This window comes from Chiloscyllium punctatum, chromosome 19, assembly GCF_047496795.1.
Source record: "Chiloscyllium punctatum isolate Juve2018m chromosome 19, sChiPun1.3, whole genome shotgun sequence".
NCBI lineage: Eukaryota > Metazoa > Chordata > Chondrichthyes > Orectolobiformes > Hemiscylliidae > Chiloscyllium > Chiloscyllium punctatum.
In genome coordinates, this window is record NC_092757.1 from 92,774,481 (window position 1) to 92,789,001 (window position 14,521).

General features: G+C 44.6%; 1 protein-coding gene across 2 annotated transcripts in view; it reads right to left on the reverse strand.

Moving 5' to 3' along the window:
* Positions 1-648: 648 nt before the first annotated feature.
* Positions 649-14,521, reverse strand: part of LOC140491625 (solute carrier family 13 member 2-like) — a 46,942-nt gene continuing 33,069 nt past the window's right edge. For both annotated transcript variants that reach the window (XM_072590079.1, XM_072590080.1), the window contains exons 9-12: positions 12,346-12,467; positions 9,032-9,193; positions 7,474-7,611; positions 649-2,034 (exon numbers count right to left, since the gene is read on the reverse strand). In XM_072590079.1, the coding sequence (XP_072446180.1) occupies positions 1,906-2,034; positions 7,474-7,611; positions 9,032-9,193; positions 12,346-12,467 (551 nt within the window). In that variant the 3' untranslated portion in view covers positions 649-1,905. The remainder of the gene's footprint in view (positions 2,035-7,473; positions 7,612-9,031; positions 9,194-12,345; positions 12,468-14,521) is intronic.

The window sequence follows — 14,521 nt, forward strand, 5'->3', positions numbered from 1 at the left end:
TCCCCAATTGTTCACTGTCGCTGGGTCAAAATCCTGGAATTCCCTCTCTAAGGGACATTGTGGGTCAACTCACAGCACAGAGACTGCAGCGGTTCAAGAAGGCAGCTCACCCCCACCTTCTCAAGGGGCAACTAGGGATGGGCAATAAATACTGGGCCCAGCCAGTGACACCTACATCATGTGAATGGATTTTTAAAAACCCACCTCTTCCCAATCTCTCAATAACAAAGATTGATTGATTGAAACTTTAAAATTAAACACTGACCTCACATCACTTACTGTTGATATCACTTTGCAAAAATCCAAGTCCTCTTGTATCGATGTGTTTCCAAATTTACTCCTGAAATCTGTGGCTGTAATTATCAGACTGGAGAGTGTCACACAATCCAATAGCAGCATCAAACAAGGAGTTTGAGAAAGACATTTCTACAGGGGGTCCTGGGAAATAGCACTGAGAAGTTGGTGTGCGACTGACTGGAGAGCTCTTTCAAAGGGCTAGCACAGATATAAGGGGCTGAGTGGCCTACAGTCTCCAATGACCACTAAGTGGAGTCTACCTTCAGCCTGGAGCTGTATTTTGGGTGGGAGGAAGGATTGACATGTTGGCTCAGATTATATCACAAGAAAAACATAACAACACTCAAAAAACTTTATTTTTCACATTTCTACAAAAGTGCAATCCCCTGCAAATAATAAATATTTTGCAGCAAACCTGTGCCTCCAAAATGCTGACATTGCGATGTGTGTAGGGGGAACGTATGATGGACTGGGAGTCAGTCAGCTTTCTGCATTCACACTGCTTTCATCAGGATCCAACACGTGCGCACACACTCTCACAATCACTCACTCACACACTCACATACAACTGCCTTGCAAAAACACAAACACTCACAATGTCACCACACACGCACTCACATGTGTACACTCTCACACACAAACCAACTCTCAACCCCTACTTGCTTCCAGCCACATTCCCACTCAGATACTAACACACACCAAACACACCCTCTCCCACCCTGAAACACGCTCTCATTCAGGCACACACACAGTCTCTCACAGAAAAACACACACCTGGGCACGCATCTAGAGATAGGTACAGGCACACAGGACATTGAGGCATACCTGGGCATGGAGGTGCAGGCATTCCCAACACACTGACATGAACACACCCAGGCAAAAAGGTACAGACGCAGGTATAGAGACACCCGGGCACACAGATACAGATGTACAGGTATAGGTGCACAGGTATGGGTACAGCTGGGCACACAGGTACTGGCCACTAACACCCAGGTACAGGCACAAACTCCACAGGTCAACACAGCTACCTGCAGAACAAAAGAAGGAAGGCAGAGACAGTGCCACATTGGGAATATCCTGGATTATTAATCCAGGTAAGGCCTTGGGGACAGGGGTTCAAATCCCACCTTGGCAGTCTTAATCAATGAATTAGCATTTACAGTCACACAGACACGTGCCCAAATCCCAAGCCAGACTCAAAGAAACAGGCTGGATATAAAAAGGAGTGTAAAGCTGGATTATCGCAGCACAGACAGCTGGGTGTCCTCAGGGCTGGTGATGATTTCTGATTTCAATTCCAGATCTTCAACTGTCAGACGATACTCTGCTTTTCCTGCAGCAGACTCTGGATCAGAGGGGGGAGCTTGGAGAATTAACTTGAATATCACAGCGACACATTGTCAGGCAGCGGGTCCTGTTGCTACCTGACAAAGCTCTGAATGTACACTTCAAATCTACCCATATCACATCAAAATCTACAGTCCAGTGAGGCACCTGGGAGGCTCTATTTCAGTAATCAAAATACAATTAACAAGTTCCAGGGAGATTCTGTGCAGCAGCCAGTGGTTCGGTGTCATTTTGAGGCCTGTGTGAATTTCCTCATTCAGTTCATGGCAGGGCTGTAACATTTGCCCAACCAGGAAAGGTCCCCAGGTCAAACAAAACCTGACCCCAAGTGTTCACAGCCAGTGTGATAACCAGTACTCCAATGAAATTCACAACGATTCCAGTCTTTGCCTGTGGAATATCAGAAAGGAACAGGGGAATAGTGAGAAGGCCTGAGTGAAAACCGAGCCAGAGAGCTTCATGTTGTTGCATGAAGGGTTAGATACAGAGTAAAGCTCCTTCTACGCTGTTCCCATCAAACACTCCCAGGACAGGAACAGAACAGGGTTAGATACAGAGTAAAGCTCCCTAACACTGTCCCCATCAAACACTCCCCAGGACAGGAACAGCACGGGGTCAGATACAGAGAAAACCTCCCTGTAAACCCATCAAACACTCTCAGGACAGTTCCTGTAAAATATTAGTCATGTTTCTTTTTGCAAGGACAGACTAAGCCTTGGTTTAGCTACTCATGAAGCTGAATGGCAGTCCCTGTGACAATGTGGCACTGCCCCAGCACTGCACTGGGCATGTTAGCCTGCATTACTGAGGTGGCCTGATCCCAGGAACTCCTGGCTGAGAGGTGAGGGGTCTCCACACTGAGGTGTGGCTGACCTGTGGCTGACCCCAGTAACCCTGAACCCCCTCAACAGTCAAAAATTGGCTTATCTCAGTCCTGAACAATATGCAATAACCAACTCCTCTCTCTGGGAGGAAACCTCCACAAATCAGATGGGCGTTTAGATAAATGTGAGGTGCTGCATTTTGGAAAGGCAAATCAGGGCAGGATTTATACACTTAATGGTAAGGTCCTGAGGAGTGTTGCTGAACAAAGAGACCTTGGAGTGCAGATTCATAGCTCCTTAAAAGTAGAGTTGCAGGTAGATAGGATAGTGAAGAAGGTGTTTGGTATGCTTTCCTTTATTGGTCAGAGTATTGAGTACAGGAGTTGGGAGGTCATGTTGCGGCTGTACAGGACATTGGTTAGGCCACTGTTGGAATATTGCGTGCAATTCTGGTCTCCTTCCTATCGGAAAGATGTTGTGAAACTTGAAAGGGTTCAGAAAAGATTTACAAGGGTGTTACCAGAGTTGGAGGATTTGAGCTACAGGGAGAGGCTGAACAGGCTGGGGCTGTTTTCCCTGGAACGTCAGAGGCTGAGGGGTGACCTTATAGAGGTTTATAAAATCATGAGGGGCATGGAACTAGAGGGTATAGGTTAAAGGTGAGAGGGAAAGATTTCAAAGGGGCCAAAGGAGCAACTTTTTCACGCAGAGGGTGGTGCATGTATGGAATGAGCTGCCAGAGGAAGTGGTGGAGGCTGGTACAATTACAGCATTTAAAAGGCATCTGGATAGGTATATGAATAGGAAGGGTTTACAGGGGTATGGGCTAAGTGCTGGCAGGTGGGACTAGATTAAAAATCTCACAACACCAGGTAAAATAAAACTTTTATTTTAAAAGTTACATTCTCAGGTTAACTGTCACAATGGGTGTTAGCCAGATAAAATGTTAAAGGTGTTAGCCCCCTGTGTTCCCTGTCTGTGCCATAATGTTTAGACTGATTCTAATCTAAAAAGTGAGATAACAGAGTTTTTACATGAATTCATGCAGTATTTGAGCAAAGTACAATGTAACTCTGCAAGTACAAATTCACCCCACAAATGTATATGTATATGTGTGCATGTGGATCGTTGTGTCTGTCTGTCTAGGTGGGGGTTGTGAGTGAGAGAGAGAGAGAGAGAGAGTGTATATGTGTGTGTATGTGAGCGTAGTGTGTCTAAGTCTATGAGGGGGTGCATGTATGAGTGTGGGAGTGTGTGTGTCTGTAAGGGAGTGTGTGAGTGTCTGTGTGCGTGACTATGTATAGGTGTCTCCATGTGTCTGTGTGTGTGTATAGGCAGTCCCGGCTGGGGCCCTCCCTATGGGTATAGAACTTAGCTATCAGAGGCTGATAACTAAGTTCTGTACCCATAGGGAGGGCCTTAACCAGGACCTTGGGTTCATGTCACGCTACAGGTGACCACCATTGCACTATACACACACACACAGACACTCCCACACACACTCCTATACACACACACATATACACGAACACACATATACACAGGCATGCACACAGATACTCACACACACACTTACAGACACACAAACTCTCACATGCAACCTCTCAGAGACTTAGACCACTCACGCACACATATATACACTCTCTCTCACAGACACTCACAACCCCACACCCCAGACACACACACACACATACATTAACATATACATTTGTGGAGTGAATTTATACTTTGCTCAAAAACTGCATGAATTCATGTAAAACTCTGTTATCTCACTTTTTAAGATTAGAATCAGTCAAAACATTTTGGCACAGACAAAGAACACAGGGGACTAACACCTTCAACATTATCTGGCTAACACCCATTGTGACAGTTAACCTGAGAATGTAACTTTTAAAATAAAAGTTTTGTGATTTACACATGAAGGAAGTGAAACTATCATGGTATATGAACAGATGAGAGACTCAACAAACGATCCAGGTATTTTTCAATGTATAATTTCAGTTACATCACTGTAAACTTTTGCTGTAAATTCTGTGCCTTACAATTGTATCGTCCACAATCACCTGAAGGAGCGGTGCTCCGAAAGCTAGTGCTTCCAAATAAACCTGTTGGACTATAACCTGGTGTTGTGAGATTTTTAACTTTGTCCACCCCAGTGCAATACCAGCATCTCCAAATCGGGACTAGATTAGGTTGGGATGTCTGGTCAGCATTGACAAGTTGGACTGAAGGGTCTGTTTCCATGTTGAACATCTCTATAACTCATGACCCTTTGAGGTGAAAAATTCTCCATATCGCCTCCTCAATTTTTAAATTCCAACGTGCTAAAATACATCCCCTGGTTCTGGACTCCCTCCCACACAGTGTCCACCTCATCAAGTGCCCTCAGGATTTCATATTGTTCAATAAAATCATCTTCCATTCTTCTAAGCTCAAATGGGCATGAGCTCAACATACTCAATCTGTGCTCATAAAATAATTCTTTCATTCCACGAATTTGTCAAATAAACTTTCTCTGAACTCCTTCTAATATCCTTGTTTAAATAAGGAGCCCATACTGTACAGAGTCCTCCAGGTATAGCCTCGCCAACATTGTGTGTAACAGTCACTAAATACCCTTTTTTTAATATTGCTGTCCTCTGTGCAGAGCAAGATTCCATTGGCCAGCTGAACCACTTGCTGCATCTGCAAACTAACATCTTATGATTCATGTGTAAAGACTCCAACAAAGACCAATACAGCATGGGAACAGGCCCTTCGGCCTTCCAAGCCTGCACCAACACATTTTGTCCTTCCATACAAAAACTGTCTTCACTTACAGGATCCATATCCCTCCATTCCCTTCCTATTCCTGTGTCCATCCAGGTGTTTCTTGAATGCTGCTATTGTGTCTGCTTCCACCACCACCACCCCCTCTGGCAGCACGTTCCAGGGACTCACCACCCTTTGTGTGAAAATCCTGCCTCGCTCATCTCTTTTAAACGTCACCATCCCACCTCACCTTTAACCTGTGTCCCCTAGTAAAGGACCCCTCCACCCTGGGAAAAAGCCTCATAGGTTCCACTCCATCTGTGCCATTCACAATCTTATCACCTTCCATTAGGTCACCCGCCAACCTCCTGCATTCCAGTGAAAACAAACCCAGTCTATCTAACCTTTCTTCATCGTTAAAATCCGCCCAGACCAGGTAATATCCATGTAAACCTTTTCTGTACTCTCTCCAAAGTATCCACATCCTTCTGTTAGAGTAGTGACCAGAACTGTATACAATCTGCGATCTCTTCCCATTTAATGCAATGCTGCTTTTATATTCATCCTATCAACATTGACAAGCCCACATTTTCCCAGATTCCACTCCATCAGCAAAATATCCCCATTCACTGAACCTAAATCCCTGTGAGAATCTCTATGCCCTTCTGGCACTACAGTAATCTCATTATCTTTGTGTCATCTGCATGTTTAGTTACCAAGCATTTGGTCCCTTCATCTAAGTCATTGATACAGATTGAAAATGGTTCTGGATCCAGAATTGATCCTTGCAGCTCTCTATTGATTCCTGTTTGCCAAATTGAGAATAGTCTACTCTCTATTTCCTGTCAGTTACCCAACCCTCAATCCCTGCTAATAGGTTATCCCCTACATGGAGGTGTTGGGAATTTAGGTACACCCCATCTACAACTTCCCCTTCATCCATCACAAATGTTAATTCTCAAGGAGCTTGAATAAATTAGTCAAACATGATTTCCCTTTCACAAAACCAGGTAGACTCTACCTGATTCTGTTATAATTTTCTAAATGTCCAACTACCACCTCCTTAACAATGGACATGACCATTTTCCCAATGACAGATTCTCACCTAACTGGCCTGTAGTCTGTCTCCTGCCTTTCTTGAGAAGAGATGTTACAAAAGCAATCCGCTGGGATTGTTGTACAATTTAAGCATCTACTTTCTCTTTAACCACTTCTGTTAAGACTCTAAGATGCAAGCTGTAAGGAGCAGAAGACATGTCAATATTTACTTATAACAGATTTCCTAGCACCTTTTCTCTGATGATGGTGATTGTTTTAAGTTCCTTTCCTGTTTGTCTCCCCTTTCAATTATCTTCAGACATTTTTCTACATCTTCTACAATGAAGACAGACACAAAACACCCGATCTTCACTTCCACCAATGCAAATCTGGGTTAGATTAGATTACTTACAGTGTGGAAACAGGCCCTACAACAAGTCCACACCGACCCCCCACCCACCCAGACCCATTCCCCTACATTTACCCCTTACCTAATACTACGGGCAATTTAGCGTGGCCAATTCACCTGACCTGCACATCTTTGGACTGTGGGAGGAAACCAGAGCACCCGGAGGAAACCCGCGCAGACACAGGGAGAATGTGCAAACTCCACACAGTCAGTCGCCTGAGGCGGGAATTGAACCTGGGTCTCTAGTGCTGTGAGGCAGCAGTGCTAACCACTGTTCCACCGTGCCGCCCATTATCAATACCCAGCCTCACCGTCTTATGGCACCCACAATCATTTCAGGCACTCTTTTTTTTACATACTTACAGACACTCTTACTGGCTGTTTTAATATTTCTAGCTCACCCTTGCTCATACTGGTCCCTCCACCTTTCTTTGGTGGTTTCAAAAATCTGTCCCCATCTGCTAAACTTGACAGTATTTTTCTTTCAAGTTCATACCATCCCAGACTTCCTCAGGTAATTATAGTTGCTGTACCTTCCCTACGGAACCATTCCATTTCTATGAAATACATGTTTGCCATGAGTTTCAGAATGTTTCCTTAAATATCTCCAATGGCTTCTCATCTGACCTATCTTTTAAACCATTTTTTCCAATTAACTTTAGCTGACACCATGCTCAAATCCTTATCATTGCCACTACTTAAGTTTAAAATACTGGTCTCAGACACACATTTCTCACCTTCAAACTGAATGTGAAATTCCAGTTAGTATAAGCAATATGATCTGGTTTGAATCTTTCCAACACCTACCATGTCAGCCACCTTCAGGTAGCCATAGGAGAAAACAATGGAGTTCGGAGGAGTTGCCACTGGTAGCATGAAAGCGAATGAAGCACAGAGGGTGGAGGGGAGCATGACGTAGAGGGGGTGTAGATTGATTCGTTGTGCCTGTAAATCCAAAACAGAAATTGTCACAAAATTCCAGTAAACCATCCACAACCTGGGTCACTATCTCTGCTTGCACACTTCCTGTTTTCATCACATGACCTCATGTTACTTACAGAAACCTCTCCCCCACCATTGGTCACCTGACACATGCACTAATGCCCTTCCCCCATTGGTCACTGGACATTTCAATTCCACATGACCCCCTCCTTAACACAGCCAATCGGAAATGAACTGACTCCTTCTTGCTGATTGGATGATTCGCCATTGCCTGTGGAGATCAGATGTGGAGGTTCCAATGTTAGACTGGGGTGAACAAGGCCAGAACTCACATGACACCAGGTTATAGCCCAACAGGTTTATTTGAATTCTCAAGCTTTCGGAGCACTGCCCCTTTGTCAGGTGAAGTAGTGGGAGGTGTACAGGCACAGAATATATAGGCAGTGAGATAATGGTAAGGTAATTCCAGATAAGTAAGAGTGTCAACAGGTAAGTACAAATAGTGTTTAGTAGAGTGTCGTCAAACTGAATAACAAGTGTTTGCAGGGACCTGACAAAGGGGCAGTGTTCCGAAAACTTATGATTTCAAATAATCCTGCTGGACTATAACCTGGTGTAATGTGACTTCTGACTTTCTTTAGATCTAACGCACAAAATTATTGAATAAAATTATTTTTTCCAATTTCCCCTGGGTTTTCACCAGGAGATTTCAGGACAATCCTGGAGAATTGGCAGCTCTGGGTTTCACACAGTGGGCCCTGCACCTATTCACGGTCACTGTATGATAGCAATGTGTCCACCATCCTAATAAACTACATGGGTTGATCACTGCCCTGTGAATTCACACAGCTCTGTCAAGGTTCTTTATTGATTCACTTATTTTTCAATTAAGACCATAACATGTACAAGCAGAAGTAAGGAGTAGGCCATTCAGCCCATCCACTCTGCTCTGTCAGTCAATGGCTTAATTTGATAATCATCAACTGCTCTTTCCTACCTTTTCCCCATAACTCTGGATCCCCTCACTGATTAAAATCAATCTCAGCCTTGAATATACTTACCGACCTAGCCTCGACAGTCACCTGTGCTAATGAATTCCACAGACTCATTCACCTCTGACAGAAGAAATTCCCCCCCAATTCTGTCTTAAATATGTGTGAGCCTTATTCTGGGACACTGCCCTCTGGTCCTCGATTCTCCCACAAGGAGAAACAACCTCTCCATATCTCCCCTGTCAAGTCTCCTGGACTCTGGACCCACATCGATGTAGTTGGCTCTTAACAAGAGAAGTCCTCTATTGCACTGAAGGGCACTTAGTGAAGGTAATAAGGGGCAGTTCACATTCCTAGGGCTGATCCTGCCAGAAGTTGTGATGATTGTGAATATAACAGTGGCATGTTTTAGAGACAGCAGCCAGACTCACCATCGCAGCTAGGATCGGGAGGAACAGTGATGTCGTTGCAACGTTGCTGGCACATTCCGTGAATGTAGCGATCAGCAGACAGAGGATGACAACAATGGCCCAGGGTGGGATGGCTTCCAGAGGGGTCAGCTGGTCTCCAAGCCACTTGGAAAGGCCTGATTTCTAGAAAGACATAACCGTAAACTGTCAGCCCACCCAGTGCAGGAAATGATGTACTAGCCTGGATAAAGGATTGGCCAGCTAACAGAAAACAGAGAGTAGATATCGTTATAATCCCACCTGAAGGTGATACTGCACAAGCTGTGTGCTTGAAAGGTTGATAGATCACACATAAAAATAGAAATTGCTATTTGCAATTGAAAACAAGAAAACTCTGATTTCTCTCCACAGAATGTTGCCAGACCTGCTGAGCTTTTCCAGCAATTTCTGTCTCTGTTCCTGATTTACAGCACTCACAGTTCTTTCAGTTTTTATTTTTGATAGATCATAACATTTAATATTTGTAATTGGTGATTGTGATGTTTGGTCACTAATATTCTTTAAGAACAAAGAATAAGTTTATTACTCAAAGAGAAACAAATACACATATAAAAGACAGTTAGAAGAACATTAAGACAAACAGGAAAATATAGTTTCATCTCATTCCCCAACATTATCCTTTAAGAATATTGTGTGCAATTCTGGTCTCCTTCCTATTGAAAGAATGTTGTGAAACTTGAAAGGGTTCAGAAAAGATTTACAAGGATGTTGCCAGAGTTGCAGGATTTGAGCTATCGGGAGAGGTTGAATAGGCTGGGGCTATTTTCCCTTGGAGCATCGGAAGCTGTGGGGTGACTTATAGAGGTTTATAAAATCATAGGGGGCATGGATAGGATAAATAGACATGGTCTTTTCCCTAGGATGGGGGATTCCAGAACTGGAGGGCATGGGTTTAGTGTGAGAGGGGAAAGATATAAAAGGGACCTACGGGCCAACGTTTTCATGCAGAGGGTGGTACGGGTATGGAATGAGCTGCCAGAGGATGTGGTGGAGGCTGGTACAGTTACAGCATTTAAAAGGTATCTGAATGGGTATATGAATAGGGAAGGGTTTAGAGGGACATGGGTCAAATGCTGACAAATGGGACTAGATTAGGTTAGGAAATCTGGTCAGCATGGACGAGTTGGGCTGAAGGGTCTCTTTCCATGCTGTACATCTCTGTGACTCTGTCTCTATGACAAACTCTCAATTTTTAGAGACATTTAACTACTTTCTCAGTTTTGATTTAACTGACTCCTCCCAGTTTCTTTACTCTGAACCGTGTACAATTCCTTTCTGAGCTCACAGGTATAAATGTTTCTCAGTTCTGATGGCCTGAGTTTTTTTCAGTTCTAACAACCAGAGGATTTCTGGCTTAGAAACTTCACAAACAAAACCATTTGATGAAAATGACTGGCTCCACTGAACTATCAGCTTTGATTCTCGTGCAGAGAGAAGCTGTTCTCTTGGTGAGCTGGACTCCAGATTCTTTTAAACTGTGACCTTGAACCTTCTATGTTGAAGTCAAAACCAAACACATGGTTTTCTAGATCGTTATAAACTCAGCAGTGTAAAACTCCCATCCATTAACACCACATCAGCACTTGACTACAGTCACATGGTTTTTTTGAATTGATACACTCAGGTCACTTTTTCAAATGACTTTCTAGACAAAACAATGCCTGACCCCTTATTTTAAAAGTCAATCCTCAAATATGATATTTATAGTACATTTCTTTATGCGACTATCTCACAACCATTTTCAGGTTAGTCAGCTGTAACAAATGGAATGCTGTAGCCTCAATTAATTCACAACCTGTACCAATGATTTAGTTAAAGGACCAAATATTTAGTTTGCAGAAAACCCTGAGATTGGGTCGGAGAGCTAATTGTGAAGAAGAGGTGGAGGGTCTGAAAGGAGATATACACAGGTGAAGTGAAGGCTCAGGAGCATTCCCACATAATGTTCTATGTTCTCTGTTAAGGGGTACAATGTGGGAACGTGTCAACATGTCCACTTTAGCAGAAAGAATGGGAAAGCAGCACAATCTCTAAATAGAGAGGGGTCGGAGAACTCAGATGCAGAGGGATCTGGGGGTTCTGGGACACGACATTAGTCTGCAGGGGCAGCAAGTGATTAGGAAGGTGAATGGAATGTCAGGCTTATTTCAAAGGAAGTGGAATGTAAGAATAGGGAAGTTTGACAGCAGCTGGGAAGGTAAAGTCACCACAGCCCCGTTGGGCTAATCTCTCCTTCAGGAGAAAGGCAACCAGTGAGGGTTTAATCTGAGGGTCACCACACCTCACACGAGGGTACAGATTAAGAAGGAGAGGCCCCCATGGCAACTCAGTGTGGGTATTGAACCTATGCTGTTGGCATCATTCCACATTACAAACCAGCTGTCTTGCCAACTGAGCTAACCAACAGCCTTACTGCAGCTGAGCAGGGCATTGGTCAAACCACATCTATGGGCGGCACGGTGGCACAGTGGTTAGCACTGCTGCCTCACAGCGCCAGAGACCCGGATTCAATTCCCGCCTCAGGCGACTGACTGTGTGGAGTTTGCACATTCTCCCCGGGTCGGTGTGGGTTCCCTCCGGGTGCTCCGGTTTCCTCCCACAGTCCAAAGATGTGCAGGTCAGGTGAATTGGCCATGCTAAATTGCCCGTAGTGTTAGGTAAGGGGTAAATGTAGGGGTATGGGTGGGTTGCGCTTCAGCGGGTCGGTGTGGACTTGTTGGGCCGAAGGGCCTGTTTCCACACTGTAATGTAATCTATGTACAGTTTTAGCCTCCTTATTCAGTAAAAGATCTTATTGCTTCTGAAACAATTCAGCAAAGGTCCAAAAAGCTCATTCCTGGGATGATCTTGTGATGGAGGGTTGAGCAGGTTAGGCCAGTCTCTATCAGAGTGACCGACGGGATGTGAGAGAATGGATACTGTGATGATTTTTCCCCTCATGGGAGATGCTGCAACTAGAGAATAGGAATACGGAATCTCATGTTTAAGTGGAAGATGAGGAGAAATACCTTTTTTCTCTCAGGAGATTGTAAATGTGTGGAATTCTCTTCCTATAAACAACAGTGGAGGTCACCTGACTGAACTTATTGAGTACAGACATTAGAATTTGATAAATAAAGGTATCAGATTTTTGTGAGAGGCAGATAGGAAAATGGAATTGATACCACAACCAGATCTTTGTGACTGTCAGAGCAGACTCCAAGACTGAATGGCGTACTCTTTGCCCATTCCCCCATTCTTGAGAGTGCGCCTTCAGCGTTAACAGACAGAGTTACCTCACTGCCTTCAGCCAGTGCAAAGCCCCCTCCCAATAGAATGACGACATTCCAGGCTAGGTTGTCTTGGACAGTTTTCCAGTTCAGTATCGCCGGAGCAGGACCGTACTTGCATCTATTACCTGGGAGGACACAAAATATTTGTCAGTTCAAAGTTTGTGAGAAGATTTGTAGCTCGGGTGCTCGCTGTTGTGGTTCTGTTCGCCGAGCTGGGGATTTGTGTTGCAGACGTTTCGTCCCCTGTCTAGGTGACATCCTCAGTGCTTGGGAGCCTCCTGTGAAACGCTTCTGTGATGTTTCCTCCGGCATTTGTAGTGGTTTGAATCTGCCGCTTCCGGTTGTCAGTTCCAGCTGTCCGCTGCAGTGGTCGGTATATTGGGTCCAGGTCGATGTGCTTATTGATTGAATCTGTGGATGAATGCCATTCCTCTAGGAATTCCCTGGCTGTTCTGTTTGGCTTGTCCTATAATAGTAGTGTTGTCCCAGTCGAATTCATGTTGCTTGTCGTCTGTGTGTGTGGCTACTAAGGATAGCTGGTCGTGTTGTTTCGTGGCTAGTTGGTGTTCATGGATGCGGATCGTTAGCTGTCTTTCTGTTTGTCCTATGTAGTGTTTTGTGCAGTCCTTGCATGGGATTTTGTACACTACATTGGTTTTGCTCATGCTAGGTATCGGGTCCTTCGTTCTAGTGAGTTTTTGTCTGAGCGTGGCTGTTGGTTTGTGTGCTGTTATGAGTCCTAGTGGTCGCAGTAGTTTGGCTGTCAGTTCGGAAATGCTCCTGATGTATGGTAGTGTGGTTAGTCCTTTGGGTTGCGGCATGTCCTCGTTCCGTTGTCTTTCCCTTAGGCATCTGTTGATGAAATTGTGGGGATTTCCGTTTTTGGCGAATTTCCCCCGCAATTTCATCAACTATTATAGGACAAGCCAAACAGAGAACAGCCAGGGAATTCCTAGAGGCATGGCACTCATCCACAGATTCAATCAATAAGCACATCGACCTGGAGCCAATATACCAACCACTGCAACGGACAGCTGGAACTGACAACCGGAAGCGGCAGTGACAAACCACTATAAATGGCGGAGGAAAGATCACAGAAACGCTTCACAGGAGGTTCCCAAGCACTGAGGATGTCACCTAGACAGGGGACGAAACGTCTGCAACACAAATTCCCAGCTCTGCGAACAGAACCACAACAATACTTGTCAGTTATTGCAGAAGGGAATGTTTTCCAGGGCATGGGACATGAATTGTCTACACCTCCCTCCTGATGTGTCTCCTTCCTCCCATCTCCCTGTTGTGCGTGAATTCTAGTCACAGTGAGACAGGAGATCAAAAACATTCCTAACATGTATCCCTTATAGAGGTTTATAAAATCATGAGGGGCATGAATAGGATAAATAGTCAAAGTCTCTTCCCTAGGGTGGGGGAATCCAGAAACTAGAGGGCATAGGTTTAGGGTCAGAGGGAAAGGATATAAAAGAGATCTAAAGGGCAACTTTTTCACACAGAGGGTGGTGCGTGTATGGAATGAGCTGCCAGAGGATGTGGTGGAGGCTGGTACAATTACAACATTTAAAAGGCATCTGGATGGGTATATGAATAGGAAGGGTTTGGAGGGATATGGACCAGATGCTGGCAGGTGGGACTAGATTGGGTTGGGATAACTGGTTGTCATGGATGAGTTGGACCAAAGGGTCTGTTTCCGTGCTGTACATCTCTATGACTCTATGACTCTATGACTCTGGTGACAGGAGATGATGTAGCCGTTTGGTCTCTGACAGCTCTGTGACCCAATAGGTCCCACACTCCTAGAGCCCTCACAATGTCTTCCTTTCAACTGGCTTTCTATTTCCCATGTGAACACCCCAATTTCAGGCACAGATCCCAGCAGCTCACTGTCTCCTCACCTCCCTCACTCACTCTTTACCTCTTTATTCTCTCCCTGTTCCTCGCTAGTGACCAGTCCTGCTGCCTCTGTGACAATGAGACAGGGCCCATTGGCACCTGGGGACACACTGGAATGTTGTGGTTATGTAACAGAGGAGAAAGAAAACCAAATCCCACTTGAGGCACGAGAAACACATTCCCTATGAAAATCAGTAAGAAATTGGAACCAATAGAAGTGGCCATAAAGATATCAGATTGTTGTTGAAAATCCATTGGGTTGACTCATGTC